The sequence below is a fragment of the Terrapene carolina genome, unplaced genomic scaffold (genome assembly GCF_002925995.2).
Source record: "Terrapene carolina triunguis isolate 2854851 unplaced genomic scaffold, T_m_triunguis-2.0 Scaffold112, whole genome shotgun sequence".
NCBI lineage: Eukaryota > Metazoa > Chordata > Testudines > Emydidae > Terrapene > Terrapene triunguis.
This window is the reverse complement of record NW_020664463.1, coordinates 8,112,750-8,131,655: the sequence shown is the minus strand read 5'-3', so window position 1 is coordinate 8,131,655 and position 18,906 is coordinate 8,112,750. Positions and strand designations below refer to the sequence as shown.

Genomic DNA, 18,906 nt, shown 5'->3' with positions numbered 1-18,906 from the left:
TACATCTGTTAGTCTTAAAGGTGCCACAGGACTCTCTGTTGCTTTTTACAGATCCAGACTAACACGGCTACCCCTCTGAAGTTTAGGCATAGGCAACCCTGGTTTTTATTATGACAGAGGTTCTCTCTGCACTACAGTTAGAACCATATTTGGGAATCCAGTTACAACATAGTTGTTCCCAGACATGTTATCGCACTCTATGGTTTTACCTGTGGTGACTAGAACAAGCCATGTTACAATCATGTTAAGAGAATTGTAATATAGTCCTGCAAGTATGGGGTAATAGCATGGCTCTGTGAATGCAGTTATAACTAGAGCTGGTCAAAAATTGGAATTTCTATCCAGTGGGGAAATTCTGATATTTTGACATCGTTTTAAGCCTAAATTGGGACAAGAAGTTTGAAATACTGAAGTTTTTCATGGAACAACCAATTCTGTAAATGTTAAGACGTTTTATTTTCACTGACATGTTTTGACAGTCCTGAATCTAAACATTTCATTTTGGTTTGTCGAAATGAATCAAAATGTTTTTGTTTGGCTTGATTCGATATTGAACTGCATCTGACTGAGATGCCACAGTGCCTCCTGGGAGTGGTGGTTCAGGTGCCTAATGTTCCCATTGTCCTCTCTGGATCAGGGTCCCCATCCAGACTACATCTCCCATGATGCCTGGTGATTGTAGGACTCCCATGATGCCTGGTGACAGGTCAACAAGAGGGGAGACAGCTGTGCATCAAGGGAGATGTAGTCCAACCAGGGAGTCTAGCCCATAGGAAAAAATGAGGGCATGAGGCACCCAAACTACAACTCCCTTGGGGTACTGTGGCCATTTAGGCAGATGCAGGTTAATGTCAAACTGACCTGAAATGAAACGTTTTGATTCAGTGTGGCAATCCAAAATGTTTCAATTTGGGTTGACCTGAAACCCCAAAAAATTGTTTTGATTTTCCCAATGAAAAAAAATAATTTTCAGCAAATTCAAAATTTTCTGTAGAAAAAAATGTTTGATGAAAAATTCTGAACCAGCTCTAGTTATAACTCCTTGTCTGTTCTGGACTGGCCAGCATGACTTAAATACCGATTCTAGATCCTCCACCTTCTCAGTGTATTTGCAGGCTGCACGCATTGTTACATGAACTGCAACATTTTACATAGTCAGATTGTGCGCTGCCCTTGCTCAGCCACAACAAGGATCAAGGGAAGCACAAGAAGCCTCCCTCTACTAATGTGGCTGCTCAGGAGAAGTTCATAATAGTGGTCCCAGCTATGCTCATTCTTGTTGCCCCAAGGGAAGTGAGAGTGGGTAGGGAGGACCCAAGACTGTGGCCCAGCCCAGCCACCACACTAACCTACAGAGCAGAGCCAGCGTGCTGGGTTAAACAGTCTATGTCAGCCTAATGGTTGATTCAAATGATGCACCCCCTGTTCACAGAGTGCAGCATGGGGGAAGACTGTGTCTGCCCCGGGGGCAATGTCCCCCATCGTTCTCAGGGAGGGTGCAACTCTGCATCCTCCCACACTTAGGGCTTGTGGCTAGGTGCCTTACTTTAGGCTATGAATCCCATTGGATTTCAGTGGGATTTGGGTGCCTAACTCCCTTAGGCCCTTTTAAAACCCCAGCCTTAGCTCATAGTATTCAGTAACACAGAAAAAGCCGCCACCAATGTGATCCAAGAAACAAACTGACTTAACACATCACTAAAAGCCAGCTTCAACACAGTCTGCTCATTCTGCTGCTGCCTGTTCTGCTGCCACTCTGAATATTTGATCTAACAGAGACTCTAGCAAGCACAGAGCAACAGAGTCCAACAACTCATCTAGCTTCCTGATTATGGAGCTCATTAGCCTTTGCCCCATTTCTTCTCCAGCAAATCCCTGAACACCATTCTTTTGTGCCTCTTAGTTCGACTCATCCTCTGCAAAATTCCCACTCAGTTAAGCTGCACACCTGCCATGGCTTTCTGTTTAGGCCACTGTGCTGTAGCTTTTACCCTCCTTATTACTCATATGTTATTACATTTGGCTGCAACTAATTCTTCACTTGCCAAGACAAGGAGACCCTGTTTCATTGCCCAGCTATTGGAACTGCTGGTTCATTTGAACTCTACCACAGAGAGCCTCGAGGGAGGGTACTACAAACAAGATATTGAAATGGGGGCCTGCACTGTGTCACTGCTTTGGTGTAATGAACTGTAAGATGGAAAAACAGAAACTCAAACATCTTGTTTTTACAATCAGAAAATCCCATTGGAAAAAGCAAATCAGCATGCCTGATTGGAGCCAGCATTCCTAATACAATGGGGAAGCTAATTCATGCAACATTATTACTCTCACTGACACAGTAATTTTGCCAAATCAAGAAGGGTTTGAGTTTTAGCCATCTAAGGGACAGATCCCATAAGTACAGAGCACCTCCTGTCAGGTAATAAAAACCTTAAATTCCCATGGAAATCAATGAGAGTTGAGGCTGCTCAGCACCTGATAGGATCTGCATAGGGATAGTCCACCTGGCAGGGCATCCCCAACGCATCTCTTTGGGATCCAGAACTCGGGGAGGTCTGAAAAGCAGCACTGAGTCACAAGCACTGACAGGATCTGGGGGGAAGCTGATTTTTTATGAGACTTCGGTGGCAGACCAGGGGATCTCTTTGTGAGAGAGGGGTTCACCAGCAGCATTCACTTCTCCCCTGCCCCAGATCCTAAAGTCTCAGTGAGAGTGGGGGTGCACAGGTGGTGCATGGACACACATTTTTGGGTCTTTTGCACAGAGAGTGAAAAGAAAAGTCCAAAGAGGAGAGGATATTATCACATTCATTCTGTAAGCGGAAGAGAGGCTCAATATGTTCAGTACCAACTCACAGCTGATGCTATACCTAATAGCAGCACTGAAATTGCAGGATGACATTTATACTGCCAGTGGCATAATTTATTGTTTTTGAGCTACCCAAGGTAATTCCTCCAAGGTAATAAATCGACATGTCACTAACAAAATACTCACTTTGCCAGCTGTGTTCCATTTTATAGCCATAGGTTTAAAGCTTCCTGAGAAAGGTTCATTGAGCACCGTTTTACATTAACAACTCAAGGAGGAGAAAGGAAATGAGATTATGCAATTTTTGTTACAAAAATAAAAGATGAAAAATATTGGGTTCTTTTTTATTTTGTCGTTTTGTATCTTTTACATCACTGCTTGTCTGTCTCTCTTGTTCGTTCAACAGCTCAGGGCAGCACTAATACCGAGTCACCAAAGTGGTCCTGTTCTAGGTCTAGTTCCCTCAGCCTTGACACGAATACATTAGGACAAGGTCAGGACTATTTCAGCTCTTTGTTTACTGACTCAAAGAAGAATGCTCAACATCCCGGACCCTTGGAGAGACAGGGAAGGACACCGTCAGCAGCTGAAGACATCATCTCTTCTGCATCCAGGCACAGGTGCTGTGTTAAGCCATCAGATGTCTAAAGACTTCATTTGTTTTAGCAGTAGGACTCTGTAATTGTGTTTTTATGGGGAACTTCCTTTCATTTTATTTCTGAAGGGCAGAGATGGTGTGCCTATACAGCCCTCTGTAATATCTCCATTAGGTAAGCAGTAAGACAGCACTTAGAACATAAGAGCGGCCATACTGGATCAGACCAAAGGTCCATCTAGCCCAGTATCCTGTCTACTGACAGTGGCCAATGCCAGGTGCCCCAGAGGGAGTGAACCTAACAGGTAATGATCAAGTGATCTCTCTCCTGCCATCCATCTCCATCCTCTGACAAACAGAGGCTAGGGACACCATTCCTTACCCATCCAGGCTAATAGCCATTAATGGACTTAACCTCCATGAATTTATCCAGTTCTCTTTTAAACGCTGTTATAGTCCTAGCCTTCACAACCTCCTCAGGCAAGGAGTTCCACAAGTTGACTGTGCGCTGTTTGAAGAAGAACTTCCTTTTATTTGTTTTAAACCTGCTGCCCATTAATTTCATTTGGTGGCCTCTAGTTCTTGCACTATGGGAATAAGTAAATAACTTTTCCTTGTCTACTTTCTCCACTTCACTCATGATTTTATATACCTCTATCATATCCCCCCTTAGTCTCCTCTTTTCCAAGCTGAAAAGTCCTAGTCTCTTTAATCTCGCCTCATAAGAGAGAAAGGCCAAGCAATTATCCACAAAACATGGGAGAATGTCAAAGGTTTGAAGGTTTTGTGATGGGTTGGGTCACAGATACCCCCTTGGGACTGCCACCTGATGTGCTGGGACCACCTCTGAGCCCATTTTCCCTAGCAGCTTGGGACTTCAGTACCCTTCCTTGTTGAGCCAGACACACTAGCCTGCTACAAACACAGACCCAGATCTGAACCACGTCCCCCAAAAGCTGCAGGCTTAACTGAAAACAGCTTAAGAAGTGCTCTTGTCTCTAGCACCCAGATACCCAGTTCCCAATGGGATCCAAACCCCAAATAAATCCATTTTACTCTGTATAAAGCTTATACAGGGTAAACTCATAAATTGTTCGCCCTCTATAACACTGATAGAGAGATACACAGAGCTGTTTTCTCCCCAGAAATTAATTACTTGCTCTGGGTTAATTAATAAGTAAAAAGAGATTTTATTAAATATAAAAAGTAGGATTTAATTGGTTCCAAGTAATAACAGACAGAAAGAAGTAAGTTACCAAGCAAAATAAAATAAAACACGCAAGTCTAAGCCTAATACAGTAGGAAACTAAATGCAGGTAAATCTCATCCTCAGAGATGTTCTAATGAGCTTCTTTGACAGACTAGACTCCTTCCTAGTCTGGGTCCAGCAATCACTCACACCCCTGTAGTTACTGTCCTTTGTTCCAGTTTCTTTCAGGCATCTCTTTGGGGTGGAGAGGCTATCTTTTGAGCTATCTTTTGTCCGAAGACAAAATGGAGGGGCTTCCAGGGCCTTTTATATTCTCTCTCTTGTGCAACATCACAGCCACAAGATGGGGTTTCTAGCCACCTGGGCAAGTCACATGTCTATGAATGATTCCGCTTTTTGCAGGCCAATGCCATTGTTTACATGTTAGTTTGAACATTCCCAGGAAAGCTCCCAGGGAGACTGGCGTCTCCCAAAGTCCATAGTTAGTTAAGTACTCCCAATTACTTGAATAACCCCTTCACACTATGTTGAACAAATCTGTCTATGAGCTTCCTACAGCAAACACTTTAAATACAAGCATAGAGCCAACGCTCAGAACTTCAGATATAAAAATGATACATGCATACAAATAGGATGGATGAATATATTCAGTAGATCATAACCTTTGCAAAGATATGTTACATGGCATATCTAGCATAAAATATGTTCCAGTTATGTCATATTTACACTCATAAGCATATTTCTATAAAGCATTATGGGGTGCAACATCACAGGTTTGCTTAAGATAAGTCACCAAAAGTGTAGAGGTCAGACTCAGTCCTGCACAGCAGCTGCCCCAGAGGTGGAATTCACCCTACGTATCATGACCTATAGGTTTTGAAACCACGTCTGCAGGGCTCCTAGGGGGTCATCACGCTCCAACCCTCCACCCAGTGGTTTATTGGCATCAGCTAGAATCAGGTCTCCTTGAAGCCTACTTCAATTAGGAGGCTCCACCATGGGTCCTGATTGGTGAAATACCAGAGCTCCTGATTGTCTCATTTCCCCTACTTAAGCCATGAGGAACAGGAAGTCATCTGTACAACTGGGCTCCACCCTGCTTTGGACTGCTCAGCCAGTGCTGCCTGCTCTTGTGTCCTGGTACTGACCTCCTGGTTTCTTGACCCAGCCTGATTTCTCGTATCTTACTCATGTTTCCTGACCTTCTGGTTCTGGCTGGTGTGGGGACCAGGCCCTATGCTAACCATGAAGCCCATCTGCCTACTTTACAGCCCTGATGTTGGGAGAGTACAGCAATTATATTCACCATCCTTCTTTCAGAGTTTTGTTGCAGGAGGGTCACTAACAAACTCTGGTTAGTGCTCTAGAGGGGCCTTTCTGGTGGAGGCTGCCCAGAAAAGGAACTGAAACTCTGCATCTCCTGGCTGGTTTGGCCCCACTCTCTCTTGGGCTTGACCTGCTCATTTTTGGTAGCTCCAGGCCCATGAATGGAACTGGGGCTGCAGGTGGCTTGTGGGGGGTCCCACAGTTTGGGTTGGACCAGCAGAACCTGAGGTAACCCAGGGAGTGAACTGAGTCCTAGATGGTTAGACAAGGCTAGTCCAAATTTATCCAAACCTACTGAGAGCCATATCATAAAATATATTGGCCCCAGGGATAAACTCGTTATCCCAATATATTTTCCTTCCATCTCTAATTTAGAATCTTAGATATTAGAGATGGGGAAGACCTTTTGGGCCAGATCTTCAATTGGTGTAAATTGTCTCAGCTCCATCAGCTGCAATGGAGTTAGGACAAGTGACACCAGCTGAGGATCTGCCCCATTAGGTCCAATGCATCCCATACCCGTGTGGATTGTCCCGTACAGTATATTTTCTAGTGCTTTGTCCAGTACATATCATGTTTGAGGCCCAGACATCTTAATGTTAGGAAGCTTTTCCTGATATTCAGCCTAAATTTTCCCTTTTTTAATTTCATCCCATTGCTTTTAGTTGAACCCCCTTGTACCAACCTAAATAATTCTTCTGCCTTCTTGTACTTCCCAGCCCTCAAGCATATCTGCTCTATTACCATATCTCCCTATCCCCTTAGTGATTCACGAGCTAAACCATATGTATTTAACTCTTTTTAATCTTTTTTCAGAAATCAATCCCGCCAGCCCCGAATCCGTTTTTTCTGAACCCTTCTAGAATACCTTCCAAAATGTCAATATTTTTCTGCTAACTAAGTGCCCAGAAATGAACACAGTGTGCCTGATTCTGATCTCACTTACACCAACATAAACCAACAGCAACTTCTTTCTAGTCCATGGAGTTACACTAGTGTACATGAGAGGAGAATCAGGATCAATACTGCAGGTGGTTCCTCCACAGAGCTGTCCAAAGGGAATCTATTACCTCCTTGCTCCCTACTTTGCATATGCAGCCACAATTGGAACAGCTTATTTTCCCCCTACAGTGTCACATTAACTATCCTTATTCTAGCCTTTCAGCATTACTGCTTTCCAGGCTTTTCCCTGCCGGTGCATTTTATGCTTTTGATTATTTCCCCCGTTTGTGTTATTTCTCTGTCCCTGGTTTTCTCCTCCTATCACGCATCTCCGCCCAATTTAGCATTATCTGCATATTTTATTAACCAGCTGTTTTACTTCCTCTTCCAAATCATAAGTCAACATGTTCCATGAGACGGGACCTGACACCATCCTGTAGGGGACCCCCACACACAAACACACAAGACACTTCCTCATGGTTTATCATTATTATTTGTTTACAGTCTCTCAGTCAGTTCATGTGACAGTATTTATACCCAAGACAACAGGAACTAATACTCTGAGAAAATTCTATAACAAATGCTTTATTCAATTCCAAATCTATGTTACCTGCTGCTTTCCCTTTCTCGTTAATTTTATAATGCTTGCAATTTTATAGACATTTCTCTAGCAGATAAGATCTTCATAAATCCCTGGCACTTACTGCTTGTGTTTCTATAACTAGACCTGTGTAATTCAGGACATTATGTGTCTAGCTATGAAAAAATACCTTTGAAGGCCAGTTAGAAAGCTGAAATTGTTTCCAGAATTCTACAGCATTTCCAAATCCTGAGATATGCCCTACTGTTTGACTGGGCAAGGGCAGGAAAAGTCTAGCTAAATGCAGAAAGATAAGAGCTTACTTTCTCCTTCATGAATTTCCTTGTATTGTGAGAACTGTTTTCCAGTGGGGGATTATCACATCTCATCTCACACAGAAAGCAGGAGAAATAATTAGTTCTGCTAATTGTAGAAGATAAAGAGTAAAATGTGGTGACAGTTCGCTTTGTGTGTTGTTAAACTTGTTTAATGCATGAAATAGGCAATTTTTTAAAAATTCTCATTTGATTAATTACTGACCATCATGACACTCAACTGCACCAGCACACCAACTCCCTTTTGAGCACACCCACATTAAAATTTAAAAATACACTCACTCTCAATGCCCACCTATATAATGGGGCTGCCTGCGCTAGCAGGGGACTAGACTTGGTGACCCAAGAAGTCCCTACCAATCCTATGTCCCTATGTTCCTATCAATTTGATGTTCCCATCAAATAAAATTACGCTGCAATGCACAATCATAACTCCAGCCTGTTGATTTATAATTGTATTATATAACATATTATGAATAGACATGAAATGGGGTGTATACACATTTCAATAGTATTTCTGTATAGCTGTGTTTAGTAGTGTATATTTTTTGATGGAAGGCACAATGTCACTAATATTATTTAGTACACAAATTTTGTAGAAGTTTGTGTTTTTGATAAACTAAGATATTTTAATCAGCAGTGTGATTTTATAATTTTTAATTCACTTTAAATTCGTTTGCTGTGCGGTATGCAACAATGCTAAGGTTGTAATTTTACGGTTGCAATTATTACTAAATTATTAAATAATGGAGCGGTGAAAGGTCGGAGTTGAGGCTGTGCACTGCAGTGAGATTTTCAGTTTTTTTCATGTATGCAGCTAAGGTAGTAGTATTGTTGAACCAAAAGTATTAGAGTATAATGACAATAGTGGCCTAATGTTTGGAGACTGGGTTGTGTTGGATGTGAACGTTGTCTTTTAACTATTTCCTTGCTGTTCATACTTGAGCAACCTTACCTCTAATTCAAGTAAGTTTTTGTGTGTTTTATTGAGTGTAAGAAAAATGGAGTGGAAGCACTCTAAATAATGTAAATCATCAATATCTATTTTGCAGTAAGTACATCTGCATACAATAATTAGAGCTGGACTAAACCAAATCCAGATTGCCAATCCTCTAAACTTTAAAACAATTTGGATCTGGATCCAAACTTTATTTCTCAGACCCATATCTGACACTAATATGTACAGGGTATTTTGCAATCCTAGACAAATTTCAATATTTATACCGTCCCCCCTCCCCCCAGTCCATTTCTGCCCCATCCTGCACCTACAGCTAAATCCACTGGCAAATAAATATATAGGCCTTTATTTGCATCCATGTAAATAAACCTTTTGTCCTATATTTCTCCTGTCATAGTAATTGTACCAACATAAATCTTTCCTTTCAAACATTAAGACTTCTGGGCTTAGAAAAAGGTGGGATGTTTTCTATTAAAGGGACACTGTTAAGTTAAAAATACAAGGCCAAATTCTCCAGTGAGCTGGAAGCTTTGTATTGGCATACCACCCAACAGTCCCGTTTCCTATCCCCCGCTTCTTCATTTTTCACCAGTCTTGTGTCAGAAAGGCCCCCATCAGATTCTGACCCCACCCCTATCATATTTACCCTTCCTATACCTCCAAGTGCCTTTAAGTCCAGATTCAATTCTTGTCTAGAAACAAGTCTTCCTCAAGCACCTACCGTGCACTGCCTGATTCCACCTAATACCAACTGGTACCCATGTTCCTTCGGATACACCTAATACTTTTTGCCCCCACTCTCTATTTCCAAATCCTACCCTTAACATCTATCCTTCCAGTCCCCCATTTCTTACCATACCTCAAGCACACACCCGGTCCACATGTCCCTCTTGATTCTCCTGCCCAACTTCATATTTCTGTTCCACTTCCTTCCTAGTCCAGATTGTCACTCTGCCGCTGGCCTGCTCAAAACTCCTTTTTGTTTTGTTTTGTTTTTTGTGCTACCCCATATGTCCTGGTATCCAAGATTTTCTCTTGTTCCTTCACGTGGCCCAAGTTTCCTCCAGAAGTAGCCTCTCTTTGATGGAATGGGAGGCACTTCTAGCAAATTTTCTCATGGGGAGGCAATATGGCTTATCCTTCTTATCCTCATGCTGCAAGTGAAGTCTTTTTGGCCACACAACTTGTCATCATCTACACCTGTGCCAAGTGTGAGAACACAGGGAACATCTTCTCATTCTGTGTTTGTACAGCCCTTACCACAATGGTCCATGATTAGCAGGGGCGGCTCCAGGCACCAGTGCACCAAGCGCGTGCCGGGGGGCGGCCTGCCGGTCGCTGTGGGGGTGGCAATCAGGGAGCCTTCGGCGGCATGCCTGCGGGAGGTCCACCGGTCCCGCAGCTTCGGCGGCAATTTGGCGGTGGGTATGCCAAAGCCGCGGGACCGGCGGACCTCCCACAGACATGCCGCCAAATCCACATTACCAGCGGACCTCCCACAGGCACGCTGCCGAAAGCCGCCTGACTGCCGTGCTTGGGGCGGCAAAATACATAGAGCCGCCCCTGATGATTAGAGCTCCTAGGCACTACGGTAATACAAATAAATAATAATGATGAATGATACCAGACCAGAAGGGCAGCATTTTACCCTAGCTTTGCATCAGTTTAAATCATGGTTCACAGTGCAAGGTACCATAGAGAATCAGGCCCTTTTTTCCTATGGGAAGCTCCCTAAAGGACTCCCGCTGCTGATGGGAGGAGCAAACAGACTTGTATGCATGTTCTCTGCCCAGAGAGAGAAGGGACTCAACAGAGGGCCCAAAGATGCAGCAAAGGGAAAGGAAGGGAGGGTTTCCTACATGCTACTTAGCACAGTATTGTGCTCAGTAAGCATGTATTCTTAGTTTCTGTTGGGGGAAATCAGGGACAGCTCCCACCCCCTCCCTTCATATCTGTCACTAGGTGCTGCAGACTGCAGGCAGCCTCGCAGTCATGTGCAAGCATGACTCCCTACTGTGCAGCATGAATGAATTTTTGGATGGGTGGGTGGTTTTTGCCACTCACCAATTATTATTTTGCCACCTTACGCAGACTCATGTCTATTTGTGCTGTAGGGCCAGGCTTGAATACAGGCACAAACACCTACATATTAGACTTATCAGCAAAACAGAAGGCGGCATGCATAGCCAGGGCAAAGACATTACACAGACAGGAGATACAGGCAAGACATTACAACAAGGGCTAAACAATTAACTAAATCACAGTGGCTGTCTCATGGAAAATTGGATGATTCCTCAGACTTCTTTCACAACTTGTCTGATAAGACCAGTAATGAGCATTATAGTCCAGAACTGTGTTTTAAAAAGAGCTTTCTTGACATGTAAGTTGCTTAGAAGAGGACCGCTCCAGAGAGAAATTTATTTTCCAGTGCTTGCTAAAGATAAAGTGTTCCTCTGCTCACTCGAGGAGTTCCTCTGCTTTCTGCAGATAAATCACAGACCCTTGTTTGCTACATGTCTGAAATGAAAGAGAGAATAGGTCTTAATTGTTTTAACATGTATCAAAGGGGTAGCCGTGTTAGTCTGGATCTGTAAGAGCAGCAAAGAGTCCTGTGGCACCTTATAGACTAACAGACGTATAGGAGCATGAGCTTTCGTGGGTGAATACATCCGAAGAAGTGGGTATTCACCCACGAAAGCTCATGCTCCAATACGTCTGTCAGTCTATAAGGTGCCACAGGACTCTTTGCTTTTTTTAACATGGTGTCTCTTGGACATTGGTTAATAGTACAACTTCCCTTTCCTCCACAAAGGAAAATAAAAATGAGGGACAGGTGGAAATCAGGAAAGGAGGGAGAAAATACATAGATGAAGTCAATGACTGAGATTTTCAAAACTGACAAGGGGATTTAGCCACACAACTCCCATGAATTTTAATGGCCAGATTGTGTGGTCAGCCTTAAAAATATTAACCGACATACATTTCGAAAATACAAATAGCAAACTGTGATGATTCATTTTTTTTAAAAGTACCAATTAATTTCCGATGGTAATGGGGGCCCAAAAATATGTAAGATAGCTAGTATGTGTTGATATATGTAAAGCACACTGAGTTTTTCAGATGAAAGAGTCTATGTAAAGTGCAGATTATTACTATTGTAAATAGTCTGCATACAGTATGTTTATTATGCAGACATCAGGGCAGGCTGTTATAGTTAAAGGCATGTGTATTTCATTTGTGAAATGCTTTTAAACCTTTGATTCTACTTTTATTATTTAGTGCTATTGGCAACTTAAAAATTGCAGAAGTTCATTCGGGTGGTCATTTTGTGAAGATCCTTAACTGTTCCCCTGATAAAGAGGAGGGCATTGGGGAGTATACACTCCAGCAAAATGTCAGCGGCCATCCAGTAACAGTATTCAAATTCCCACCAAGGATCAGAATGAAGGCCAATTCTACTGTAACCGTGAGTACAGAAGAGGAAAATGCCAAATGAACACCGAGGGGATAGCTAAGAATTTACCTTCCGTAACTCAGCTGCTCCTCATTCACTGTAGTGCAAGGTCAAAATTTCAAACCTAAAATACTTGAAGTCAGGCTCATAAATCCATATTTTCAGAAGTCTGAGCACTCACAAATCCCACTGAACTCAATAGGAGCTACTAGACTCAGCACCTTTGAAAATCAGAGCACTTTTATTTAGGTGCCTAAATGTGGATTTAGGAGCCCAACTTTCAAAATTCTGCAGAAAGTTTGAAGATTCTGGCCTGATATCATAAAGAATCTTCCCCATTTCCCACTCTCCCCTCTAAGCATTGCTTCTGTAAGATCTCTCCATACTGCAACATAATTTTCAGTACAAAGAAATTGGTCTGAACTGAAACCCTGGATCTGAAGGTCAATCCTTTAGAATGCTGCTTGCAAAAGTAAGTTAGGATCATTTTACACAAGAAAAATGTTTTCATCATGGTTCCTGTTGCTTTGCAGAGCATGATGCAGAGATGTTGTTAACATCTGTATAAAACTAAAGGAGAAAAAATTACTGGAACTGTCTGTTCCCTCACTGGGAGGCTCCAGAATCAATCGTGGACTGGGATTGTAAAGGTCTGTGTTGCAGGCCTATTAAAATACCCAGCATAAATAAAAAGAAATCACCTATTGTTAATCTGACCCTCAGCAATATTGGCTAAAAATCCCCCAAAACCTAATATAAGTGCCTGAAAAATATGCCCTCATAATTATCTCTATTAATCCACTAGAGCAGGTCTTCATGACAATAAGTATAACCAAGCCATTGCTACAGATCTTGAAATGCAGTCCCTTCAGCTTTGATTTCATGGAGAAAAGCCTTGTGAGAGGGAAACCTGCTGCTTCTTACTGAGTCTACACACTTCATAAACATCCAAGGACCATCCTCTCTATATCTGATTACTTCCTTTGGATTGTTGCAGGTATGGACAGCAGATGCTAAAGTGCTTCATAAACCTCCATCAGATTTCCTTTGGAAGGAGCAAGATAGGTTTAAAACAGGCCCAGAGTGCACTACCATTCTTTGTGAACCTAATGGTCAAGTGAGTGTTCTGATTCTCATGAGCTGTTTGTCATGTAATTAATAGAATTGCTAAATTCTTCTACTCATCCTTCTTAAAAGGATGGCCGGATGTAAGGATAATTGTAAAGAGTAGCAATGGCATGCAGAGTTTTGGCAAGCAAATAACCCAAGAAAGTGCCAACGAGCAGGTGTACTGGTATGTGGAGTCTTGAAGCTTAACAAACCCAACGTTCCGGGTACATTGAATATGTAGCATTGAATACTTGCACTTTACAAGTGGGACAGGACAAAGGCTTTCCCCCAGTGTCACCCACTCCATACCTTTTTGAAGTCTGTACTTGACTATATAGTGCTAGATCCTGTTGACAGTAATGGGTCTATTCATGTGCTTAAAGGTAAATGAGCATAAGTGCTTAGCTGGATCAGGGCCACAGTACTGAGCACTTTGCAGGATCGAGCCCATGAGCCCTAATTGAGCAAATTACATAATGTGGGTAAATCTTGGCTGTGAATCTTGCTTGGGTTTACAAGTTAATTACTGAGACCTTGAGGACTGAAGAAAGGGGCTAGATAGACAGGCTGGCAGTATGAAGGTCTACTATGCATAGAACAGGTACAACATGGGCCCCGGCAGTGCAAGTTTTCTTCAGATCTCCTTGCCAGTGTGCTTCTTCCTTAACCTGGAGAGCCCCCCCATAGGGGTGAGAAGTTCAGCTATCCATGTCTATTCAGTCCAGGGGCAAATCCTTTAGCAATTACCAACAATATTGGCAGTTGTGGTGGGTTTTGTGAGGTGGACCTTTGTCCACTTAGAAATGAGACTGAAACCAGACTTAGAGTGTGTCTAAGCAGCAAACTAAAACCTGCATTGGCTCGTGCCTGCCGACTCAGGCTCACGGGGCTCGAGCTGCGGGGCTGTTTCACTGCTGTGTAGACATCCGGGCTCGGGCTTAGGCTCAGGCTGGAGTCCAGGTTCTGGGAGCCTCCCATCCTGCAGGGTCGCAGAGCCCGAGCTCCAGCCCGAGCCCAGACGTCTACCCAGCAATGAAACAGCCCCACAGCCCGAGCCCCATGAGCCTGAGTCGGCTGGTGTGGGCCAGCCGCAGGTTTTTCTTTGCTGTGTAGACATATTCTAAAAGTAATCTAGTGGCAATGATTTTTTGGCCATTTCTAGCCTGAGCCAGACTTGAACCAGTGACCTGGAGACCAATTTCCTCAAACTATCCAATCTCCCTTGTACAGTATTAATCTAATTTACTTGATACAAGCTGTTTTTTATTCAGATTTTTATACTCTTTTCCCCTCTCTTCTTCCTTAGTTTGGCCAAACTTGCCATTGCATTGGTAATGTGTCTGTTTAATTTAAGTCAAGCAGTTGAACTGCAAAGCTGTTACATTATGAATCCACCCTATAATTTTAAGAACTGAAAATGGATTTTAAAGATCAAATCAATGGCTGTGATTTGATGCCTTGCCATTATTCTCTGGCTCACACCCTTGAATATAGTCAGCTCAAAAAGATCATAGAACCTTTACCTCCTCGCCTCTTTCTTCCCTCACCCCCCGCACACACTATTCCTTGTGTAACAGAAACAATAAACTTGATGGTTAAATGAAGTAACTGAATGAGTGGTGTTTTTTTCTTCAGGCTGTTGCTTGGTACACACCTATTCACTGGAACAGAAAGCAAGGATGGAAAGAGCGAGAAGATGATGAATACCTTAAGAGCAGCAAAAAGCCAATTATACCAACAAAAATGCAAAGAGATGAATGGGAAAAGGAACCAGAGTCTGTGATAATTGATAAAGAACAGGAAGGGGCTGTCCAAGGTCGAACAGAGGAAAGCGGACCGGTTTTCATTAAAAGGTAACCATCCATCTATTGACTGTACTCCATCGTTATAATATAGCACTATTCCTGGCTGGCTGTGGAAGCAAATGAGCATCTTGCAAAGAAAGTTGTTACTAGGATTGGATGAATTGGGCAGGATAAAATAAGAACTGACCCGAACCTTCAAACAAAATCCAAACCAAACTTTGTTTTAGGTTCCATGCAAGAGAGCAATAGTTTCAGTCAATGAAGTAATGGGCCATTTTGCAAGAAAACCTGAGTTCATTATATATTATTCACTCACTGAGCACACAAACGTGTGCCAGGCAACATCCAGACAGAAAAGACACATTCACTGCCTCAAAGAGCTTATAGTCTAAAGGTTGTGATGTTCATAGAATTATTCACACTAGTTTGTGAAAAAGGTGGATCTAAAACTCATAGTTTCCTGCTCCAGCGCAATGCATCTTAATCTAGGCCATAGGGTATTTTGAAGGGGAAAAGCAGCATAGGCAGAGATTTAGTTGTTGGATCCTTGCAGCATGCTTATAATTTGACCAAACCTGGGCAGATTTTTTAATGAGGACAGTAAAAGGCCCCTCTCTGCCCCCAGGAGTATTCCTCTGCTAAATTTCAACCTTCTGCTCCAAGCTGTGGGTAGAGCTGTTTAAAAGACAGTTCAAAAAAATTTAACATTGGCCAAACTAACTAGTGTTCTTGGAAATGGTTGAACAGTTTTGCTTAGATTTCCAAAGAAATTCAACCTGAATCAAAGAGTCAGTATGGAAAATTTCAGCCCAAAGGGTTAAAGTTTGGCAAAATTATAAACAACTGTAAATAAGGGATTATAATAAAGTGTTAGACAGCCTTAATATAGATGCTACTACTGCTCCACCTATAATACAAGTTATATAAAATCTATGTGTACTATACATATATATTAAGATATATACAATATACAGAATACAATCATTTGTATTTCTGTTTACAGAGAAAAAAAGATCCCAGCAACCCTGTTCCCTACTCAGAATTCTTGGTGCCGAAGTCCAGCCTCTCCCACGCACCCTCACTTTTCTCTGCTCAGACCATTAACCATGGGCAATGATGGCAGCAGTCTATGCAGGCAGTCCAGGTGTCAGTCAGCAAAACCTGACCCAGCACCAGGTGAGTTAGAGAGCAGTGCTCATAGAAGGTTCAAGATGCAAGATATGGTCTTCAATAGGCAGAAAAGTTTTGAAATTTGCTGGAAGAAAAAGATCAGTAGTTCTGCAGTAGTAATGTATACGTGTTATCACTCATATCATACACTTATCCTGCATGTATAGGTTTTTAAAAATAAGTGTTCCGTGAGGTTGTTGTTGTTGTTTTTGATATGAGTTGTTTGCCGTTAGGATTGACTCTTTTTAGAAAATCATAATACCAAGATTCAGTGAGAGAGAGACACTTGTATTGACTATGAGTTGTTAATTAGGCATTGGTGAGCATCCTGTGTTTAACTCTGGTATTTCAAACCCAGGAAGTTATTGACAGACTGGAAGGAATTCAGACAAGAGCACCAAAGTAATTAAGAATATGAAGAGATTGATTTATGAGGAAAGATTAAGAAGTTGTCACAGTTGAGGGCAACTGCATCTGTATTTCCCCCTCTGTGGTCCAGCAATGGCATCCACTCTTAGGCTTCCGGCCCCCCAGCCATCACATCTCTTAAGTAGAGACATACCTTTCTCTCTCCTCCTCTCCTGATTGGGGTTTTTCCAGGCTGCATAGTTTCCTGCCTACACTGTGACTAGCCCAGCTAGTCAGCACGCCTGCTTTGCTTTCTCCTCAGAGGCTATAAACAGCATAATGGCCCACAGTTAAGTTACCACACAGCTCTTTCCAAGGAAGCACATTTATTTTTAAGGTAAAAGCATTACACAGAAAAGATATTAAAAACAAAAGAATCTATATCCTTCTAATAAGTTTGCAAGAGATCACCCCTCATTCCAACAAGGGCTCTGACAGGTAAACAGTCGTTCAAACCCCAGATAGGGATTTTTCTGTTGTTACAAGTTCATAACCACCTTGGCTCAGAACAAGGTCGCCCATGAATAGGTCAAGTCCTTCCAACTCTTCCCAGGAAGGATTTGGGCCTACCTTGGACAGATGGTCCTGTCCATTTGCTGGATCAGAAAACAGGCCCTGAGGTTTTGTCTGCTGGTCTCTAGAGAATCCAGTTTATGCAAGTCTGTCCAGGTGGTGGTACCTCTTCAGAGCTGTTGCACGCTGAGTGAATTTGCCTAATTGCTCTACCCGCTTCCGCTGTTCTTAATTCCTAGAGGGCTGTGGTCAGCCTCGCCTATTGAATTACATACACTCCATGGCCCACAGTGATACATACAATTAATACAGTAAGATCTCCCAAAGATATTGCAAAAAATTCCTATATCTGTCACAGAAGTAAATATGTTTGACAACCAAGGGACAGACATGATAACTGCCAAATGTTTGGAAAGATAAAAACACCAAGGAGGGAGAAGAAGTGTCTGACATGGTCCCAGATAATATAGCTAGGAGGAATGGGACCAAATTTAGCACAGGAAGTTCTAGGCTGAATGTTTCTTACCAATGAGCTCTAGTAGTCTGTAATATAGTTTCCCAGTGGTAGTGGTGAAGGTTACACCTGAGATTTTTAAAGCCATTGTGCTAGGGTGCTGAACAAACACAGAACAACATTATGGTCCCTGCTCCAAAGAGCTTACAGTCTGGCGGTTTTCATTATACATATAAAGATCTGGTGCTTTTACAAAAATCCTGCGAAGAACTTGGCCTCAATGATATCTTAGCAATGGGTTCCACAGGCTAATTGTGTTTATAAAAAACATAAGCTCTTTGAGGCAGGGACTGTCTCTTTATTGTATGTATGTAATATGCCTAGTACAAAGGAACCCTGGTGAGATGCTACTTACTAGGAATACAATAATAATGTATACAAATGTCTTTTCTTTTATCAATTTCAAATTTGTTGCCTTGCAGTTTCCTTGAATGTCCCCTTGTACTTGTTTTGGAGGAAGAGTAAAAAGGAATGCCAATTTTCCTTTTTATATACCATTCATTATTTTGTATTTGTCTATTGTGTCCCCTCTTCCTCATCGCTTCTCTAAACTCAATAGTCTTTTCAGTCACTCTTCATATGGAAGTTTTTTCCATATAGCTAATAAATGTTGTTACCAATCTCTGAACCACTTCTATATCTGCTACATCCTTTTTGAGATATTAATAATAATAACAGCACAGTACTCCAGGGGCGGGTGTACCATAGATTTGCACAGTGACATCATAATATTTTCAATATTATCTTACATCCTATTTCTTATGCAACCTAACATTTTCCCTTTTTGACTGACACTGCACATGGAACAGAGGTTTCGTTGAGCTGTCCACAATGACCAGGGCCGGCTCCAGGCACCAGCTTCTCAAGCAGGTGCTTGGGGCGGCCGCTCTGGAGAGGGGCGGCAGGTCCAGGAATTCGGCGGACGGTCCCTCACTCCGCCTGGGAGTGAAGGACCTCCCGCCGAATTGCCGCCGCAGATCGCGATCGCGGCTTTTTGTTTTGTTTTGTTTTTTGTTTTGTTTTGTTTTGTTTTGGCTGCTTGGGGCGGCCAAAACCCTGGAGCCGGCCCTGACAATGACATCCAGGTCTTGTTCCTGAGTGGTTATGGTTAATATACAGTACGGTTAATATACAGTACAGTTACCATACAGTAAGGTATATGAATAGTTATTCC

At 42.4% G+C, this 18,906-nt stretch overlaps 1 protein-coding gene across 1 annotated transcript in view; it reads left to right on the top strand.

Moving 5' to 3' along the window:
* LMNTD1 (lamin tail domain containing 1) overlaps positions 1-18,906 on the top strand; it is a 251,476-nt gene that overhangs the window by 184,345 nt on the left and 48,225 nt on the right. Inside the window, exons 9-13 of the mRNA XM_029911684.1 lie at positions 3,219-3,432; positions 12,038-12,224; positions 13,210-13,329; positions 14,958-15,175; positions 16,131-16,303. Of these exons, the coding sequence (XP_029767544.1) occupies positions 3,219-3,432; positions 12,038-12,224; positions 13,210-13,329; positions 14,958-15,175; positions 16,131-16,303 (912 nt within the window). The remainder of the gene's footprint in view (positions 1-3,218; positions 3,433-12,037; positions 12,225-13,209; positions 13,330-14,957; positions 15,176-16,130; positions 16,304-18,906) is intronic.